The 19,839-nt window shown below is 38.3% G+C and overlaps 2 protein-coding genes across 2 annotated transcripts; both read right to left on the bottom strand.

Annotated features, from left to right (window-relative positions):
- Positions 1-7,198: 7,198 nt before the first annotated feature.
- On the bottom strand, positions 7,199-10,571 carry LOC120359971. Its single transcript, XM_039459464.1, has 2 exons — positions 9,029-10,571; positions 7,199-7,324 (listed from the first exon to the last, which is right to left on the bottom strand). Exon 1 carries the CDS (start codon positions 10,077-10,079, stop codon positions 9,189-9,191), a length of 891 nt encoding a protein of 296 aa, XP_039315398.1. The 5' UTR covers positions 10,080-10,571; the 3' UTR covers positions 7,199-7,324; positions 9,029-9,188.
- Positions 10,572-11,268: 697 nt separating this feature from the next.
- On the bottom strand, positions 11,269-12,683 carry LOC105203888 (golgin subfamily A member 6-like protein 22). Its single transcript, XM_039459465.1, has 3 exons — positions 12,554-12,683; positions 11,877-12,243; positions 11,269-11,785 (listed from the first exon to the last, which is right to left on the bottom strand). The coding sequence occupies exons 1-3, from the start codon at positions 12,681-12,683 to the stop codon at positions 11,269-11,271; spliced, it is 1,014 nt and encodes a 337-aa protein (XP_039315399.1).
- Between the last annotated feature and the right edge of the window lie 7,156 nt (positions 12,684-19,839).

Here is a 19,839-nt window from a genome sequence, read left to right as displayed (position 1 = left end):
ATGTGTTTTTTGAAAAAATGTCAGAATGAAAGAATGATGATTTGTCTTTTATTCGCATTTATTTTAACGCGGGAAAAAACGTGGAGCCTTCTCCCGCGTTAAAATAAACGCGAATCTGACAAAAGACAATCGAGCTGTGGCTAGCTGTTGTTGGTTAGAGAAAAGTCTTGTGGCGACAGCCTTCAGTGGAGTGTAGCAACAATGCCTCGGTATTCAAATCAAGAGTTAGCAGATATGTTACTAATTTATGGCGAATGCCATAAAAATGGAAGGAGAGCGGCAGCTCTCTACGCTAATCGCTATCCTGATAGGCAGCACCTGGCGTATTCAACCTTCCCCGATATATATCGTCGAGTTTGCCAATCTGGCACGGTACATCAGTCAACACGTCCAAGAAATGTTCGTCAACGGGATGAACAAATGATTGAACAAGTAAGAGAGGCTGTAGCAGCGAATCCACACACTAGCACCAGGTGTGTTGGACGTGATTTAAACATAGATCATAGTCGGGTGCACAGAATAGTTAAAAAGAATCTTGGATGGCATCCGTTTAAAAGGCATACGACGCAACAATTGTTTCCGCAAGATTTAATACGCCGAGAAAGATTTTGCGAGTGGATATCAGACCAAGTAAGTTCAATACTTTAATACTTTATTATTTTTATATCGTGCAAGTCATGTCTTGCAAAACCTGCGTGAAAAAAGCATTAACGTAGATATAATAAATAGAAAAATATAATTTGAAAAAATAATTATAATTTAAAAATATAATAAATTTAATTGTACTATTATATATTTTTACTGTATGTAAATACAGGTTGACATAGAAAATGTGGCAAATGACCATTTTCTGCGGAGGATCTTGTGGACGGACGAGTGCACGTTCCGAAGTGACAGTCAAATTAATCGCCACAATGAGCACCATTACGCTGAGGAAAATCCGCATTGTCGAAAAGAGACTCATGTTCAAGGCCGTTATAGCGTCAATGCTTGGATTGGAATTCTCGACAATGCAATTATCGGGCCACATTTTTTTGCCGAAAATGTCAACGTTACGGCGGAAATTTATACGGCATTTTTGACAGATACTCTGCCAAATTTACTAAACAATTCCTGCGGAACAATTACATATTCCGCTGGATGAAATAATCTTGCAGTAAGACGGTCATCCAGCCCACACGTCACTTATGGCAAGAGGCGTCTTGAATGAAAGATATCCACATGGATAGGGATCCATAGCGATCTTCACGAGTGGCCACCGCGATCACCTGATCTCACACCTCTGGACTTCTTTCTATGGGGTTACATACGAGATCAGGTGTATCAAACGTTACCAGCCATTCGTGAAGAGCTAATGGATAAGATTAGAGCGGCCACACAGTGGAGCGAAACATATGAATTGTCGGACATAACGGTGGAAGTCTTAGTTTTATTGTTTTATATGTCTGATTTATTTGTATAGTATTTAAATTTAAAATTTTGATATAATATAATATTTTTGTTTTCTAATGTAATAGAAAATACATTATACGTATACATGAAAAATAATCGGCGATTGTCTAATAAGCATAATTACGAAATACTTTCCTGTATTTGGCATTACCTGAAACAAATGACAAGGACGTAGCAGGAATTAGTTCCATTTTGTTTTTCTTTATTTTATATTTTATATTTTTTTGTATTTTTTATTTTATATTTCATATTTTTTAGTATTTTTTATTTTTATTTTTATTTTGTATCTTATCTGTATTTATTAACAAAAAATCATTTATATATATATACACTAACAAATGATTAATAAGTAATATATGAATTAAAATGAAATTATTAATTCAAACTTACGAATCGAAAGTTTCAGATCCAAAATTTTCTGCAGAACTATAACAGTCTTCTTCGCTGTCTAAATTTTCTTCTCTTTGAATAAATAATTCTTCTACTTCTGGAAACATTTTTCGCTCTTTTGATTTTTTGAAATCGGGTCTTAAGCTAGATATGACTGGATCAGATGATATTAATAAATGATGTAATAAATCTTCGTTTGTCACTTTCCTACTCATTTTTCTACTGTTTTCAAGACGATATTTCCTAAACTCTTTATGTCTAGCTTCAATAACTTCTTCGGAGAGTTGTCCTATTGGTGTAATCGCATATTTTATAATTTCTGCACCATGGAATAGAATCTTATGGACAGTAGCTGGCATATAGTACCATCCATATTTATCAATAACAAGTTTCGCTAAATTTTTAGCGTAATGATCAAATTTTTGTGGATCAATTTGTCGACCTGATGCGATAGCTTGTAAAAGGACTGCGAATTTTCGTATTATTTGTTCATCCAATCCGATAATCTCTGCTGTTACTGAAGGTTTTTCAAAAAATTTTCTAGCAGTATTGCCATCATTTGTGCTGCCGACTCCTTGCTTAACTACATCAATTAATAGTCCTAATTTTTGTCTAAATTCTCTTTGAATTGTCTTTTACGTTCTTCCTTACGAAGCTTCTCCTGCAGATCTCGGATTGACCATTTTTTTATTTCGAGATTATAAGATACATGTAACAAAAATTCCATGCATCTAATCCATCCATGAAGACTTGATAATCCAAATTTGTAGTGTTCTACCTTTACATCCTTTTTACAAACAAGATTAAAATTGTTCATATCCTTAGGTTTTACTCCGCATATGAAACATTTCATGGATGATGATTCTGTTAGTGATGAACAAACTTTTCCATCCACCATAGTAAATAACAGTTGATGTTCTACAGAAACATTGTCCTTATAATACGTTGTAATCAAAGCTTCTATTTCGGTTGACATCCTTTGATTTTCTCTACGAATGATTTCATCATTTTCCTTTATAAATTCGAACTTAACTGGTCGACAATATTTTGTTGAAGAAGTTTTCAAATTTTCCCAAATAGTAATTGAATCATTGACCAATTTCAGAGGAACTAAGCACGTTGTGAAAATTGAATCATCCCTTGGTTTGTCGCAATCATTCGGAAGATCTGCAAATGCTTGTTTGTAAAGGCTTTGGCAACTCGCTCCATCAAATCCCCATTTAGATATTAATTTCAAATTCTGAATTTCAGAATGTGTTTCAATATTACATGTTTGAAGTAATCTATAAGTAGTCAGATCAAGAAGAGCTTGTAAACTTATTGATGCATAAGTATCTGAAATTGTAATTGCATCTTTTGAGGGATAACAATCTTTTTTTGCCAATTGAATTTGATAATATGAAAGATAGGGATTAATGTCTTGTTCAATAGACATTTTTCGTAACACTTCATATTTTGATTTTGATAATCCCAAATTCAACATTAATGCTAAAGCTTCTTCTTTGGAGTACAATTTTACTTCATGTTTTTTACCTTCACAGAAAGCTCTGAGTCTTGATGTTTGTTCGGGATGTTCAATTAGAAAAGATAAAATTGCTGCACCATCTACATTGCCTGAAGTTTGCATTTTCACTTTTAGAGCGAATGCTAGTTCATCTATAGTGTTTTCAGCTCTCAGTAATTCGGTACGCCTTCTTTTTTGTCTATCTGATAAAATCAAAAATGATTTTCGTTTAGATGAAGAACCGTCTTGTCCTTGTTTTATATTTTCTGATGCTAATTGTTGGATTGGCTCTGTTTCTGCCGAAATTGTAATCAAAGCTTCTTCTGGGAATCTAAATACTGTTCGTAACCAAATTTCGTTTCGTTTTGTAAAATTTGCATATATACGATTCGATTTACACCATCGTTCGTATAAATGAAATGAAAATTTTCTTAATGGCTCAGATAAATGTGTCTCAGCATTTGCAGAAAAATTAAATTCCTTTTTCATTAATATATGTTTTAAAAGAGTTCTATAGTCCTTTAAATTTTCACCATGAGTTCGCAGGATGGAAAATAATTCTGAATATTCGATAGAATTCATTATAATATTTTATGAAAAGAAACAATAATAGTAAATGAAAGAACGTAAGAAATAAATCGATAAGAAAAAAACAGAGATAAAAAGAGAAAGAGAAACTTCTAGAGATGTACACAAGAATTATAACGTTACAGCGCGCTGCAGCGCAGCGACTTGTTATTGCGCGTCGCGTCGAAACATTGAAAAAACTAACTGCCGAACAGCCCAACTCTCGCGAAAAAACAAAAGACGATACATGAGGCTTGTTTTCTATTCCTGCACTAAATTGAACTGGAACGTTCCTTCTTGCTTTCGCTAACTTTCAAACATATACCTATTTCACTTTAAGTGTACATTAATTCAGGGAGTTCAGGAACAGAAAACAAACGGATGGACAAATTGAACAAAATACTATGCGCTGTGAGCCTGCGATAATCATGCAGAATAAAATTACCAACATGTGATGTGAAATAAAGTTACTAACACGTGAAATAAAGTTACTAATAATATTAAGATATAAATAATGCTAATAAATATGAATAAGAAATTCAAATATAATAGATAGTAATTAATAACAAGAAAAAATCAAATGTAAAAATTATCACGAAAACTACAATAAAAATGTCTGAAATTTTTCACATACAGAAATTAGGATCGTATGACCTAAACTGAATTTTTTTAAAAAAGATACGTAGTTGTATACTGCAAATAGCATAATTTTTTAAAAAGCCGTTTGTTTTCTTTAAACTAATTGATTCAACTTATTATTCTGTGTATAAAATATTTAAGTACAATTATCAAAAATACAATAACAAAAAAATGAATAGTTTACAAAATATTTGATATTTTATGTTAAAATATGCTAAAATAAAATATAAAATACCTCGTAAACTATTAGTTTTTAAAAATTCCGCTTTACTATTTATATTATAGAATAATTGTCGAAAAATCATATTATGTAAAATAATTATACAATTTTATTTAAAAAAGATGAAGATAACCTTTATGTGACTTTAAAAATCGATTTTTTTTTATTGAATTGATTTTATCATTATTTGTCTCCCTTCAGACCATACAATTTTTGTCTGAAACATTTGCCACGACAATGCGTCATTTACAAGATATTCAAGATAAGCTACTTAAATAGGATACGCTATATATTATTATTGAAGTATTAACATTTTGAAAAAATATACGAGCAAAATAAATTTTACTTATTTTTGGTCTTATTAATACTGAAACTTGTAATAATTCGTATCTTTTTTCTTTCTTAGTAAAATAGTTTTAATTCAATTAATTTGTATAACACTGAGAAAAATGTTTTGGTTAAATCAACAAGAAATACGAATAAAATGCATTCTGATCACACCAATCACAATTTTGATTATCGTAACTGAATTTCTGTCTCAGATAGAATAGATAAATGTAATTATAATCTATCCGATTTGTACTTCTTACTGAATCTACCAAATTTCCAATTAATACAACCAGATTATTTTTCCAGAGTTTTTCCTATTATAAAAAGGCCGTGTTAAATCGATAATCGAACTTATTGTTGCCCCTTTTTCGCGATACCGATTGATTCTTTTGCTGCACTTACTTTATGAGCAGCTGTCATCACATATTTTGACAGTTGTATGTATCGAAAAGTTAATAGTAATATTACAAGGATTAATATTAATTGCACATGGTGTAATAAAAAGCGAAGCGCGCGCCTGTGATATCTAGTAGAAATAAAAAGAGAGAAATATTTTCGTATACAATTCCATTTATTCTTTTGTAAATAACAAAATCCAAGCATATATCTTTCATATTGAAAGAAATTGAACATGTTTTTCATTAGTATACAAAACATGAAACAGATTTTTTTAAACATATACCTTGAAGTACCTTGTGCCATGATACGTAAATGAATATTTTCATAAATTTCTTGTAAATGAGCACCTAGATGCATTTGATTTTATCACGTATGAATAGTTTTGAAATTATACTTTCATAAAATGTATGGATCAGAACGGGCAAACCCAGGCATTTTTTTAAAACTTCTGTTAAATATCGTACTTATTGAGTAAAATTCTCAATAAAGAAAAGTACAATATAAGAACGAGAAAATATGTATTTTTTATAAACAATATAGGGAAATTATGTAGTATAGTGGTATATGATTTGACGGTATAACCAAATTTGCAAACTAAACGTATTTACGTAAGTATTTTATAATTGATTCAGATAGCGCATCTTGACCAAATCAACAAAATGATTGAGCGATCTATTTTAATGAATTTTATTTATTTATCTGTTTTTCGTAATGTCAATTCTAATACAGAAATGAAAGTGTAATTATTCTACAAAATAGTTTTAATAATAAAATGTTTAAAATTAAAAAAAAAATTTAAGTTATGTATGTCCGCGAATTTACATTATTCGCTCCACTGTGGGCCAGTCGCAACATAACGCCAGTAATGTTAGCTAACGTGCGGCAAAGTCTTATGCGACGAGTTGCGTTATGTTTGGAGGAAACTGGCGGTTATTTTGAACACATGTTGTAACAGTTAAATTTTTAATAAATAGTGTTTGTACAAATTTTAAAAGAGTGTTTGACTGAAATACTTCCCCCGATAGGTATATTGTGCGAATATTCTACAATAATAGCATCACAAATTGACGAAAATTTTAAATAATTGCGTTAAGATGAAACGTTTGAACAAAGCAGTTTTGTCGAAATAAAATCTTTCAATAATATTTATCAAAAATTATTATATAAATCTAAATTTGAGAAATAAATATTTTACAATTATTTTAAAAACCGTTTAATTCTTTATATAAAATGTTACCATGCTGAATGTGTAATATTTAATGCAACAATATTTCTACATTATAGTTTAGGAATAATTGTACATAATTGATACACTGCAAGCCTAATTGGAAAAATGCGCGTGTTCCACTCGATCGATAAGTTTTGTCGGTATATGTGTATGCTGTCATTACCTACTGAATCGCGCCTGCCACTGCCAGCCCCTGGCAGTGTCCGGGTATGCAACCCGTATACTGCGCTGTATGTATCTGCAACACCCTGTACACTGAACAAAGCACTCACCACCATGGCGTCTGAGGCGCGAAACGCAGCTTCTCAGACGCCGCCTCCTTGATTTTTTATAGAGGTTGACTCCTCGCGACCCGGGCGGTGAAGCCAAGGTCCCGGTCCATCCCGCACGTAATTTCAGCGCGTGATGGATTACGGTGTGCCAGCTCGGGCGCCAGGGTCGCTGAGATCCCTGAATCTGCGGCCTACGAGAGACCGCAGACCCCCTAGCGAGCTAGGGAACCGCCAATTCCTGTATCTGGAGTAGTTGCACGGCCTCGGGAGGCCCCGAAACGTCTCCAGACCCCTACGGGAGTATTACTTGTACCTATTCTCACCTCATCATCTAAGTCCTTTACATCTTGGCAGATGCGTGGTGACTATGCTTGTGCTTCCATGGTTCTAATGACTCTCTTGATGGTGGTGCGCCACCCGTCTCTACTAGTGGTGGCTCTCACCGCCTTTTCCATGGTGGTATCAAGCAGTTGCGTAACTGTATCAGTCCAGCGTGTTGGTGAGCGGCCCCTTCGCCTCTTTCCTTCTGGCTTTCCCTGAACTATCAGGCGTTCGATGTTGTTGCTGCGATTTACATGCCCAAAAAACTTGAGGATTTGGCTGTACACCACACTCGACAGTCTTTGTGGTGGATTTATCTCTGCCAAAATGGACGCATTTGTTCTTCTCGCTGTCCAAGGAATTCGCAGCATCCTTCGCCAGCACCACATCTCGAAGGCCTCCACGCGTTTCCTATCAGCCGCTCGCAGCGTCCATGTTTCGGAAGCATACAGAAATACCGAGAATACTAGGGCCCTGACTAGATTGACTTTGGTGTGTCTTGTGATGCTAGGATTTTTCCATACTTTAGTCAGTTGGGCCATTGCTGTTCTACCCATTTGGATGCGCCTACGGATCTCCGCTTCGCAGTCACCCTGGTTGTTTATTAATGCTCCCAAATACACAAATTTATCGACCACCTCAAAATTGCCGATACGCACCGTTTCTGGAGAGTTGTTGTGTTCGCGGTCAATTATCATGATCTTTGTTTTCGAACTGTTTATGCGAAGCCCATATATCTGGCTGATATTTTCCAGTTTTTTCATGAGTGTTATCAGTTCTCCTTCGCTTTTGGCAATCAGCAGCGTATCATCTGCATATCTAAGGTTCGAAAACTTATCACCGCCTATGGTCACACCGCCGTCCCAATCCTCCAGCACCCGTCTCATCACGTGTTCGCTGTAGATATTGTACAGTAGTGGCGATAATATGCAGCCCTGTCTCCCTTCCTAATTGCACTCTCTCCCGCGGTGATGTTCTCAATTCTTACGACAGCTGTGCTGTCTTTGTATAGATTTTTGATTAAGTGTATGAGATGTGTCAGGACGCCCATTTCTTTGAGGATGGGCCACAGTAGGCACCATCTGACATTATCAAAAGCCTTCTCGTAATCTACAAAACAGACGAACATAGGGATGTAGTACTCTCTTGCCTTTTCTATCAGCTGTCGTAGATTCAGTATCTGTTCTCGTGTACCTCGGCCACTGACGAAACAGCTTGTTCCGGGGCTATCTGTCGGTTAGTGTATGGCTGTAATCGACTGTGTATGATCTGCAGAAGAATTTTGCTTGCATGTGATATCAGTGCTATTAATCGGTAGTTCTCACATTTGTTGGCTGGACCCTTTTTGTGTATAGGGATCACTATAGAGGTGGTCCAGTCTTTGGGCCAGGTCGCGGTAGTCCATACTTTTTGAAGAATGCAGTGTATAGCTCTCGTTCCCACTGGTCCCATTGCTTTGAAGATCTCCGCTGTTATCTGATCTACTCCGGTGGCCTTATTGTTAGCAAGCTTTCGTATGGCTCTTTCCGTCTCTTCCAGCAGAATATGTGGTTCCTGCATATTTTCTAGGCAATCAGTCACTGCGTCCTCTTCCTCTTATACAGCCCTCACAGTACCTTCTCCATACCTCCATTATGTCTCCGATATCCGTGATTGATGTACCGTTTTCATCATAGATGGTCCACGTGCGTGGTTTGAATTCTCACCTATTCAATTATTAATTATTAATTCTATGACTTAGAGATCACAGCCTCTTTACATTTTCCATACTTTATACAATTATACAATTATTATTTACTTTATACAATTATACAATTACCTTATATTACAGTTATTACCTATTTCTTCAGTCTAAATCCTGTTGTCTTACTCTACTATTTCGGTAATATTATTTTTGTTTTTTCCCCTCTCATCGCTTGCCTCCTTTCTTCTTTTTAATTCTCTTTCCCTCTCTTTCCATAGCTTCTTCAATATTTCCCCCTTCCGCCTGTCCGTGTCTTCCTCGCATATCTGTTCTACAACTCTGTCCTTATCAGCTCCTAAATCCGCAAACCATACGCTTGTTTTCACGCAATCCTTGACGTAGTGCTCTAGACAGTCCCAGTCTTCTTCGCAAAATATACATAGTCTCTGTCTTTCTTCTAACCAATATTTATTCGTTTGTTCTAGATTACCACATCTTACTTTTATCTTGGCTCTTATTTTCTCTCCTCTGTTTAAATCCTCTACATTCCTACTTTTTAAATAATTCGGCAACTTCACATCTAACCCTATTTTCTTATATCTCCTATTGTATCTTGGCGCATTAATGTTTTTGTTCTCCCATTGCCTCTGAATATCTCTTTCCCTGTCAATTAAGTCCTTTTCCAAATCGTCTCCCACGTCTTCTTTTACCTCTTTTGCTTCTGTTCCCCAGCCATTCCTGTTATAGTATTTTTCCCTTTCTATCCCATATATATCGCTCCAGTTGTTCTGCTCTTTTTCCTTCCAACACTCCTTAACTATTTTTCCAACACTCCAACTATTTCTCCCTACTTTAATTCTATTCTCATATCTCCTCGCTCTGATCCCCCATCCGACTCTTAATTTGTCCATTAACAGCTCTCTTGAGATGATGTATCTTGGTGTACACAAATCCAGTCTAAACATCCACCTGACGTAGTCCATCATTATTTTCTCTAGTTTCTCGATCTCTGTCCATCCCCAGATTTCCACCTCATACGCCATCACACTTTGCATCAGGCATGTGAACAACATCTATCTCCTCTTTATGTCGTTTCTACAAATTCTCTCTCCTAATCCCCATACTTTCCTTACTGCTATTCTACCTTTACCACATAATTGCTTTACATATTCCTTATAACTACCTCTGTTATTTAATATAAAGCCTAAGTATTTAAACGCCTGTACTTCCTCAATTCTTTCTTTCCTCCACTTCCATTTTTCTATTTTTTCTTTCTTTTTCCTATAAAAGACCATTATCTTCGTTTTCTCTGGACATAATTTCAATTTCCTGTCTGCCAAGAAACGCTTGAGCGTGCTCATCATTTCTCGTAGTGCTTCTCTATTTTTTTGCTATCAGCGCTATGTCGTCCGCATACGCCAATTCCCATATCCTTATCTTACCTATTGCTACGCCCCTATTCCCCTGTTCCTTAAAACCTGCTCTAATTCCGCTGTATACAAATTGAACAAGAGTGGACTCATCACACATCCTTGTCTAACGCCTTTTCCTGTTGCAAAACTTTCCGTGTTACTTTGTTTCGTTCTTACCACCGTCTGCGTCTCTTCATATATTTTTTCGATTCTTCCTATCAGCTGCTCCTTTATACCCATACTCCTCAGCACTTTCCATAGTTCCTCTCTATTTACTCTGTCGAAGGCCGCTTTCAGATCCGCGAAGAGCATGTATATCTTTTCGTTCCTTTCTCCTCTTCCTTTTTCCCTCTGCATCAAGTGACTGAGGACGAAGATGTTGTCCATGGTCGACCTCCCTCTTTTAAAACTTGCCTGACTCACCGGAATCAGGCCTCGATCTTCCACCTCCGTCTCCAGTCTATTCCTGATAATTTCCGCATAGATCTTATACGCCGAACAAAGAATAGACGTACCTCTGTAATTGCTGGCTTTCTCCCTTTCTCCTCTTTTATATAACGGCATAATTATGCTCATTCTCCAATTGTTTGGCATCTCTCCTGTATACCAAATCCGTTTCATTATCTTCACCAGCCTTTTCCATAGTTCTTTGCCCGCGTACTTCCATGCTTCTGCCGGAATCCCATCAATACCTGCTGCTTTCTTGACCTTCATTTTCCCAACTGCTTTAATTATTTCTGCCTCCACTATTTCTTCCTCTTCTTCTTCTTCTTGCTGCTGTTCCATGAAGTGTTTTCTCCATTCTTCCTTTCCTATCTTGTTGTTTATCGTTGTTATCCTCTCTCTCTTCCTATTTATATATTTCCACGTCTGCTTCATTTTTCATCTTTCTCAGTTCCTCTTCTTCCTTTCTCCTCTTCTCCTTTTGTTTCTTCTCTAGCAGTTCTTTCAGATTTCTTTTCTCCTTTATATATCTGTCTCTTTCTATTCTTCCTTTCTTCCATTTCTTGTAGATTCTTTTTACCTCTCTCTTCTTTCTGGTGCAGCTTCTGTCCCACCAATCTTTATGACCTAGCTCTTTCTTCCTTCTCTTTATTCTTTTCTTCACCATTGCTACCTTTACAATCTTCTTTATCTTTTCCCATTCTTCTTCTAATGTGTCCGATTCCTTTTCTTCTAGCTCTTCCGTGTTACACAATTCCTCCGTCCTTTCTGCATACATCTCCTTCGCCTCGTCATCCCATAGAATCGTTTCTATTTCCACTTCCTCTTCTTCCTCTTGTTTTTCTTCTGGATCCATTTCTTCTTCTCCCCCGCTGAACTCCATCTCCAACGGCATGTGATCCGAGTCCACTCTGTCCCCTCCTCTAAACTTATAAATTCTATCTCTTATATCTACGCTTACAATTACATAATATATAACCGTACATCCTCTTACTCCTACGTATGTAAACTCACCCTCTCAATCTCCTTCCATTGTCCCATTCAAGATGAACCAGCCTATTTTCCGTTATCCACTCTACTATTTTTCTTCCTCCATTACCTATTACTTTATCTTTACTGTGTCTCTCTTGTTCTCCTATGCCTTTACCTTCTAGTTCTTCTATCCTCACATTAAAATCTCCTCCTATTATTATATTTCCTTCCTCCTCTTCTCCTATAAGTTCCTCGAACTTCTCCTTCAAATCCTTTCCTCCTTGTGCTCCGTAAACCGAAATAATTCTCTGTTTCTCATTCTTCCAAGCTATCTCTGTCATCATCTTTTCCTCCTTCTCTTTTATTATCGTTATCCTATTCCTTTCTCCTACTTCCTCTTTCCTCTTGCCTATTATAAATCTTCCTTTCGCATTCCTTTGTTTTTTTTCTTCCTTGCAGAACTACAAATCCATTCATGCGATTCAGGCAACCCATCTTTTATGCGCTCCCATCCACTCTTCTCCACCCAGGTCTGACACATACTGACTATCTCAAACTTTCTCACGTATTTCCAAAATTCTTTATCTTTGTTCCCTATTCCCGCCACGTCCCAAAATAGGCATTTTCTCCTGTTCCTCCTATTTGTTACTAGTCCCTCCTCGCGTCTCCCTTCCTCTTCTCGGCTTAGCTGAAATTCTGATTCTTCTCTTCTCTGTCACCTGCTTCACTTTCTTCTTTCCTTTCCTCCTCCCTCTCTATCTCTTCCCATGGTCTCCATATATCTCCTATTTTCACTCTGCCGAATCCTATTTTTACTTGAACTCCTTTTTCTTTCGCTCTTTCCACCATCTTTTTATCCTCTCTTGCGTTCTTCTCTGTTCCCACAGCTTATGTCGTTCTCCAAAAATATTCTTTCTCCTTTTAGTTTTAACTTCGACTTATTAATCATTACTTCTTTTTTCTTTTCCTCGTTCTCCAGTTTTGCAATTATCACAGGTCCACTTACTCTACAGCTCATTATCTTGCAAGCTACTTCTATTTTTTCCTTTATCAAACCTTCTGCCCACTTCCTTCTTTTTAACCTGTTTTTCTTCACTGTCTCGGGCATGTTTACATCTTTTATAATAATATTGAGTTTCCTATCCTCCCAGTCTCTTTCCGCTGCCCATTTCTTAAGACTACCTATCTCTCTCTCGCTTAGTCTGCTATACCTAGAATCTAAACTCGCCTTACTGATCGTACTGCTCCTCAGGCTCCATACGCTTCCAACGCTTCTCCTGTCTTCCTGCTCTCCACCCGTCTCCACAATTGTCAAATCTTTCTCCCTTTCTTCCTTCCAATTCTTTTCCAATTCTTCTATTCTTTCCTCTAGCCTTCCTATCTTTTCCTCGCATTCTTTAACTACCTCCTTAAATTTTTTCATCTCCTCTTTATACACTTTCCTATCGCCTTTTAGTATTTTCAATTCCTCCATCATTACCTTAATTAAATCCTCTCGTTCTCCTTTTCCCCTCTTTTCCAAGAGCTTGAAAGTCACTCTCTTTCCTCCTTCTTTACCTACACCTTTACCGACTGTAGTCAGTTTGAGCTGCTTCCCTACCTTACCGGCTTTCTCGTCCTTGCCTAATCCCGCCATTTTCTTGCCTAACGTAACCTCCTCTATCTATCCTCGCCTTAATCCGCCTTTTTCTCCGCCAATTCTCTTCACTTATCTTTTCCTCCAATTCCCCTATCTTCTTACCTCTCTACCTCGCTAATTATCGCCTCCTTACACCTGCACCTGTCCTAATATACGCTATTTCACTTCTTATCTCACACCGGCTAACACCACGCATCCGCATACCTTCACTCCGCTTAATCAAGTCCTATATATACACTACTCAAAAAAAAAATAGGGAACACTTTCCAGATACCAAAAATTAGGCTATTTTCAAATGACTGTAACTCGGTGAAAAATCATCGTAGATAAAAAATAAAAAAAGCATTTTGAAGCTTGAAGATCGAGCTTTAACGTTCTACCAGCAGATTTTCAAAATTCTTTTAACTTCCTTGTTTTATGCAGTAAAAAAGCACACCTCGTTTTGTTCGTTAAAATTTCGTATTTTTGACACTTTGCAGCTCAGCCAACAAATTTTTTTCGAATAATTCAAGTAAAGCTTCATAAACTACAACATTTTACTTACAAAATGCTTTTTTTTAAATTTCTTTACGATTTTTTTTGACCGAGTTATGCAACTTTGAAGCTAAACCTGCATTTTTTACAAATGATATCCGTATTCCGTGAAAAATCATCGTAGACAAAAATCAAAAAACCATTTTAAAGCTCGAGTTTCAACTTTAACATGCTATTAATGGTTTTCAAAAATTTTCTCAATTTCTTAGTACTATGCTCCAAAAAAGATACACTGTTTTTTCCTTAAAATAACGTATTTTTAACAGCCTGTAGCTCAATAAAAAAATTTTTCTAGACAAATCCAATGCAAGTGCCATAAAGTATGACATTTTCTCTACAAAATGCTTTTTTTTTAATTTTTTCTACGATTTTTTTGTGACTGAGTTACAAGACTTCAAAGATATACATTTTTTACAGTACATTTTTCCGAAAAATGACGTCTACCGCCGACATTAGCATTACCCAATGTGCACCACGTGGAGGTTTCCGGTCGGATTTTTGCACATCGTGTGTGTGTGTGTGTGTGTGTGTGTGTGTGCGTGCGTGCGTGCGCGCGTGCGTGTGCGTATGTGTATCACAGCAGAGATAAGGACCCCAGAGTTCGTGACTTCTGCGATATTTAATGACTCCAAACCCTTTCTGCTGTGTGTGTGTATGCGCGTGCGCGCATGATTGTTCAATAGTGTGTATTTCCTCCTCTCTGATCAATTACTGCTTGCAAGCGTTCTCGCATATTTATACATCTTGCAATACAATCTTGCGGAATGTTGTGCCAAATTTCCGTTAAAATTTCTCCCAATTCTTCTAAATTTCGCGGCTGTTCCTCGCGACGCCTTAATCGTCGTTCCATTTTATCCCAAATGTGCTTGATTGGATTTAGTGGGATTGGGTATTGGTGGGATGATTTAACAGTCTAATTGCGTGTCGTTGAAAAAAACGTAGCGTTATATTTGCCGTATGAGGTCGAGCGTTGTCCTGCATGAAAATAAAGTTCCGACAGGTTCGATTTAATAACAAAACGTGTGATCGTAGAATATCGTTGATATAACGAACACACACGAAACACACACCATTGAACATTCATGCGCGCACGCGCATACACACACAGCAGAGAGGGTTTGGAGTCATTAAATACTGCAAAAGTGATGAACTGCGGGGTCCTTATTTCTACAGTGATACACACACACACACACACACACACACACACACACACACACACACACACACACGATGTGCAAAAATCCGACAGGCAACCTCCACGTGGTGCACATTGGGTAATGCTAATGTCAGCGGTAGACGTCATTTTTTGGAAAAATGTACTGTAAAAAATGTATGTCTTCGAAGTCTTGTAACTCGGTCAAAAAAAATCGTAGTAAAAATTTTAAAAAAAGCATTTTGTAGAGAAAATGTCATACTTTATGGCACTTGCATTGGATTTGTCGAGAAAAAATTTTTTATTGAGCTATAGGCTGTTAAAAATACGTAATTTTAAGGAAAAAACAGTGTATGTTTTTTGGGGCATAGTACTAAGAAATTAAGAAAATTTTTGAAAACCATTAATAGCATGTTAAAGCTGAAACTTCGAGCTTTAAAATGGTTTTTTGATTTTTTGTCTACGATGATTTTTCACGGAGTACGGATATCATTTGTAAAAAATGCAGGTTTAGCTTCAAAGTTGCGTAACTCGGTCAAAAAAAATCGTAGAAAAATTTTAAAAAAAGCATTTTGTAGGTAAAATGTTGTAGTTTATGAAGTTTTACTTGAATTATTTGAAAAAAATTTGTTGGTCGATCTGCAAAGTGTCAAAGATACGTAATTTTAACGAATAAAACAAGGTGTGCTTTTTTACTGCATAAGACAAGGAAGTTAAAAGAATTTTGAAAATCTGCTGGTAAAGCGTTAAAGCTCGATCTTCAAGCTTCAAAATGCTTTTTTATTTTTTATCTATGATGATTTTTCATCGAGTTACAATCATTTAAAAATAGCCTAATTTTTGGTGTCTGGAAAGTGTTCCCTATTTTTTTTTTTTGAGTAGTGTATATATAGCGACGTGGCAGTTTTACCTGCCTCGCCACTTCGTCCTCCGCCTAAACAAAACTCAAGGAGGCGCATATGACCGGGTTGGGCACTCAGCGAGAGAACGAAATCTCCGGCGGGACTGAATAGCGTATTATTTTCGTTTATTTATTTGCGGCTTCTTTCATGTAAACTCGATCGCCTTGACAAATGTCGTCGAAGGAACAGCAGCGACGAGGGTTGTCGACAACAGCTGGACGAGGCGAGAACGATCGTTCAGGGCCGGCGCACTGCCGACGGAGAGGAGAACGAGGCGAGACGTGGCGACGAATGAGCGTCATGCAAGAGAGCGCCACGTCGAGGGTGGACAGGACAAACGACCAGGACAAGGGCCGTCGAATGCCGGCTATCCATCCGGAAAGATAGCGGAAAAAAAATCGTCGCAGGAAAATTTTGCTGCTGTCGTCCGCGAGGACGGCGATAGCAGCGGGTATATCGGATGCCGACGGGGACCGCATGACACCGGCGGAGACCCGACACTGCGCTGCCGTGACGTCGCGGCTATACGAGGTGTGTTCTAAAAGTATCGCGAATTTTGTGTTTTTTCAAAAATTATTTATTTATTCATGAATATCTATTTTGTCCCCTTCAAAGTAATCCCCATGAGATATTATACACTTGTGCCAACGGTTTTTCCAATCTTCGAAGCACTTCAAAAAATCATTTTTTTTTATCTTGTTCAGCTCCTCCTTCGATGCCGTCTTTATCTCGTCAAGCGTAGCGTAACGTCGTCCTTTCATGGGCCTCTTCAGTTTAGGGAACAAGAAAAAGTCACAGGGGGCCAGATCTGGGGAATACGGTGGCTGCGGCATCATTAGTGTGTTGTTTTTGGCCAAAAAGTCGCGCACAAGCAACGATGTGTGAGCAGGGGCGTTATCGTGGTGCAAAAGCCAATTTTTGTTCTTCCACAAATCCGGGCGTTTCTGGCGGATTGCTTCGCGCAAATTGCGCATAACTTGCAGGTAATATTCCTTATTGACCGTTCTACCCTGTGGCAAGAATTCATGATGCACCACGCCCCTGCAATCGAAGAAAACTGTCAGCAAAACTTTCACATTCGACCGAACTTGGCGCGCTTTTTTCGGTCTTGGTTCGTGCGGCAGCTTCCATTGAGATGATTGAGCTTTGGTTTCCACGTCATAACCATAAACCCACGATTCGTCACCAGTTATGACCCTCTGGAGCAAATTTGGGTCGTCGCGGACAGAGTCCAACATCTCATTAGCAATGTTCATGCGATGCTGTTTTTGGTCGCAATTGAGCAATTTTGGTACGAATTTCGCGGCGACCCGTCTCATGCCCAAATCATTGATAAAAATCGAATGGCACGAGCCAATCGATATGTTTAGGTCCTCAGCAACTTCTCTAACGGTGATTCGACGATTGGCCAATACCATTTTCTCCACTTCATTAATTTTTTCGTCTGTTGTTGAAGTGCTCGGGCGTCCGGCACGCTCTTCGTCGTTCACATCTTCTCGGCCTTCTGAGAACATTTTGTACCACCGATAAACGTTGCTTCGGTCCAAGGTAGCTTCTCCGTATGCCACAGTCAACATTCGGAATGCATCCGCGCACTTAATTTCGTTTTTCACACAAAATTTGATACAGGTTCTTTGATCCATTTTTTTGAATAGGTAAAAATCGAAGACGATCCAAAACACGTGCAAGCAAAGCAGCTGTCAACAATTAAGTGAACATTCAAAATGGCCGAGCTTGTCGGCATAAGTGAGAGACATGAGTACCAACATAACGCCACAAAAAGATCGAAATTCGAATATACGTAACCCGCGAAAATTCAAAATTCGCGATACTTTTTGAACACACCTCGTATAAGGGCGACTGCTGATAGGCCGCGCCGTTAGGTGCAAGGATACCGCGCACGCTGTGAGAGGAGCAGCGCCCATCGATCGCGCATCGAGCGCAATTCTCGCGGCCTTTTGCGTGCGCCCCGGCAACAGACGTGCGTGTCTAGCGTTCACCCTTTCAGTGGTAGACAAGGGCCGAACTGAGTGGTCCAAAACGGCAGTCAAAAAATTTTGGAATTTTCTATATTGTAGTATATCGTTTGAAAGAGTATAAACAAAGAAATTATTTGCCATAAATCTCTGGTCGATACGTTCACCTGTTCAGAAGTTATTTAAGGTCAAAGTTTAAAAAAGTTAACTTTGTATTTATTGGTAGGTAACGCAACGTATTATTCCAATATTGTATACTCATTCTTTCTTCGTCAAATACTCACGTGAGTACTCGACAAAAAGAAAATGAGTATACAATGTCGGAATCGTACGTTGCATTATCTACCGATAAATACTGTAAGGGACTGGCTCGTAAGACAGGGTGAACTGTCAAAAAATTAAAAATTAAATAAAAAAGACAAGTAAAAAATAAAATAAAACCAAACTAAAATACACAAAAATAAAGTGTAAAATCATCGTTGCAGTTTCCTTCCAATACACTTTGGGGTCATAATAAAATTATATTAATAAAATAAATTCAATACTACTATTACAATTTCTGTATAAATCTGCAAGTTTTTTGCTTGTTTTCATGTAAAGTTTGCAATCAGCGATCAAAAAAACCCCCACTTTAAGTGATAACAGTATAATTTTCACGTTTTTTTAATACTTTGCGCCATATGGCGGGCGCACCACCGAAAGGGTTAAACGCGTGATTGATATCGGTCTCAGCTATCGGAGTCGGCTATCGGAAGGTGTGCCAGGGCCGGACGAGTCCCCGCAGGAACGGAGGAAAGGCGGTGCCGTAGTCGAGGTAACCCTCTAAAAGCTGTGTAAAGCCACGAGCTGCCGGTGTCGACTGGCTCGCGCTCTGAGGTAGAGCCATTAGGTTAGTGTGCGAGTGCGTCCGCCACGTGACGATTGAACGCACTTTTTTCGAGTTTGGCTGGCTCTTCACCTTGTAACATTACGCCCTTCCACCGTGCCACTACACTAGACCGACCGTCCGTCGAAACGCACCACAGCCGAGCACGTGCGTACGCTCGGCTTACATAATACGTGCCGTAACACCACGTGCTACCACGCGCGACCGGCGCGCCACGCGCCGCGTTCCGAAAGCGCTCCCACTCTGGCCGGCCCGTCCGCGCGCGCTGATTGGTGCGTCCAACCGCGCGGAACGGTATATAAGCCAACAGTGGGCAACCGAGGAGAGAGATCCTTCCGAACATTCGATCTCACCGGATTACGACCAGCGCTGGGCATACTCGTCGCCTCCTAGCTCGGGAATTCTCGAGCACCTCCTCGGGAACGGGCATTCTCGTTCCAGCCATACCGCGATGGGTATACCCGTCGTTCCCGAGGCCGGGTATGCTCGGCCAATCCGATCCACTCCGCGGCGCGACGGGTATTTTCGTCGCGCGGGCAATCCAAACCGCTTAGCCGTGTGACGGGCATTCTCGTCACGCGGCCAATCCGGACCGTTCAGCCGGACAACGGAAATTCTCGTGCGTTCGGCTGGTCCGAGTAGATATTATAGGCGGTTTCTGGACCACTTAGTGATGAGGGAAAGGGGAGGTGTGTGACATCACAGGTGAGGGGGGGTGTCCCCCTCTTTAATTATTTAATTGATATCAAGCAATTAATTAAAATAATTTTTATATCAATATATTAATTAAAATAATAATTTTTATATCAAGCAATTAATTAAAATAATTTTTATATCAAGGTATTAATTAAAATAATAATTTTTATATCAGACTATTAATTAAAATAATTTTTTTTTTTTATATCAAGTTGTTTA

The sequence above is a fragment of the Solenopsis invicta genome, unplaced genomic scaffold (assembly GCF_016802725.1).
Source record: "Solenopsis invicta isolate M01_SB unplaced genomic scaffold, UNIL_Sinv_3.0 scaffold_478, whole genome shotgun sequence".
Lineage (NCBI taxonomy): Eukaryota > Metazoa > Arthropoda > Insecta > Hymenoptera > Formicidae > Solenopsis > Solenopsis invicta.
This window is presented reverse-complemented; position numbering and strand designations above follow the sequence as displayed.

Coding starts and splice junctions, on each gene's coding strand:
- LOC105203888 (XM_039459465.1), bottom strand. CDS start 12,683: ATGGTGGAAAGAGCGAAAGAAAAAGGAGTTCAAGTAAAAATAGGATTC. Junction 12,244..12,553: donor GAAAGAAGAAAGTGAAGCAG/GTGACAGAGAAG, acceptor GATTTATAATAG/GCAAGAGGAAAGAGGAAGTA. Junction 11,786..11,876: donor AATGGAAGGAGATTGAGAGG/GTGAGTTTACAT, acceptor TTATAAGTTTAG/AGGAGGGGACAGAGTGGACT.
- LOC120359971 (XM_039459464.1), bottom strand. CDS start 10,079: ATGTTGTTCACATGCCTGATGCAAAGTGTGATGGCGTATGAGGTGGAA.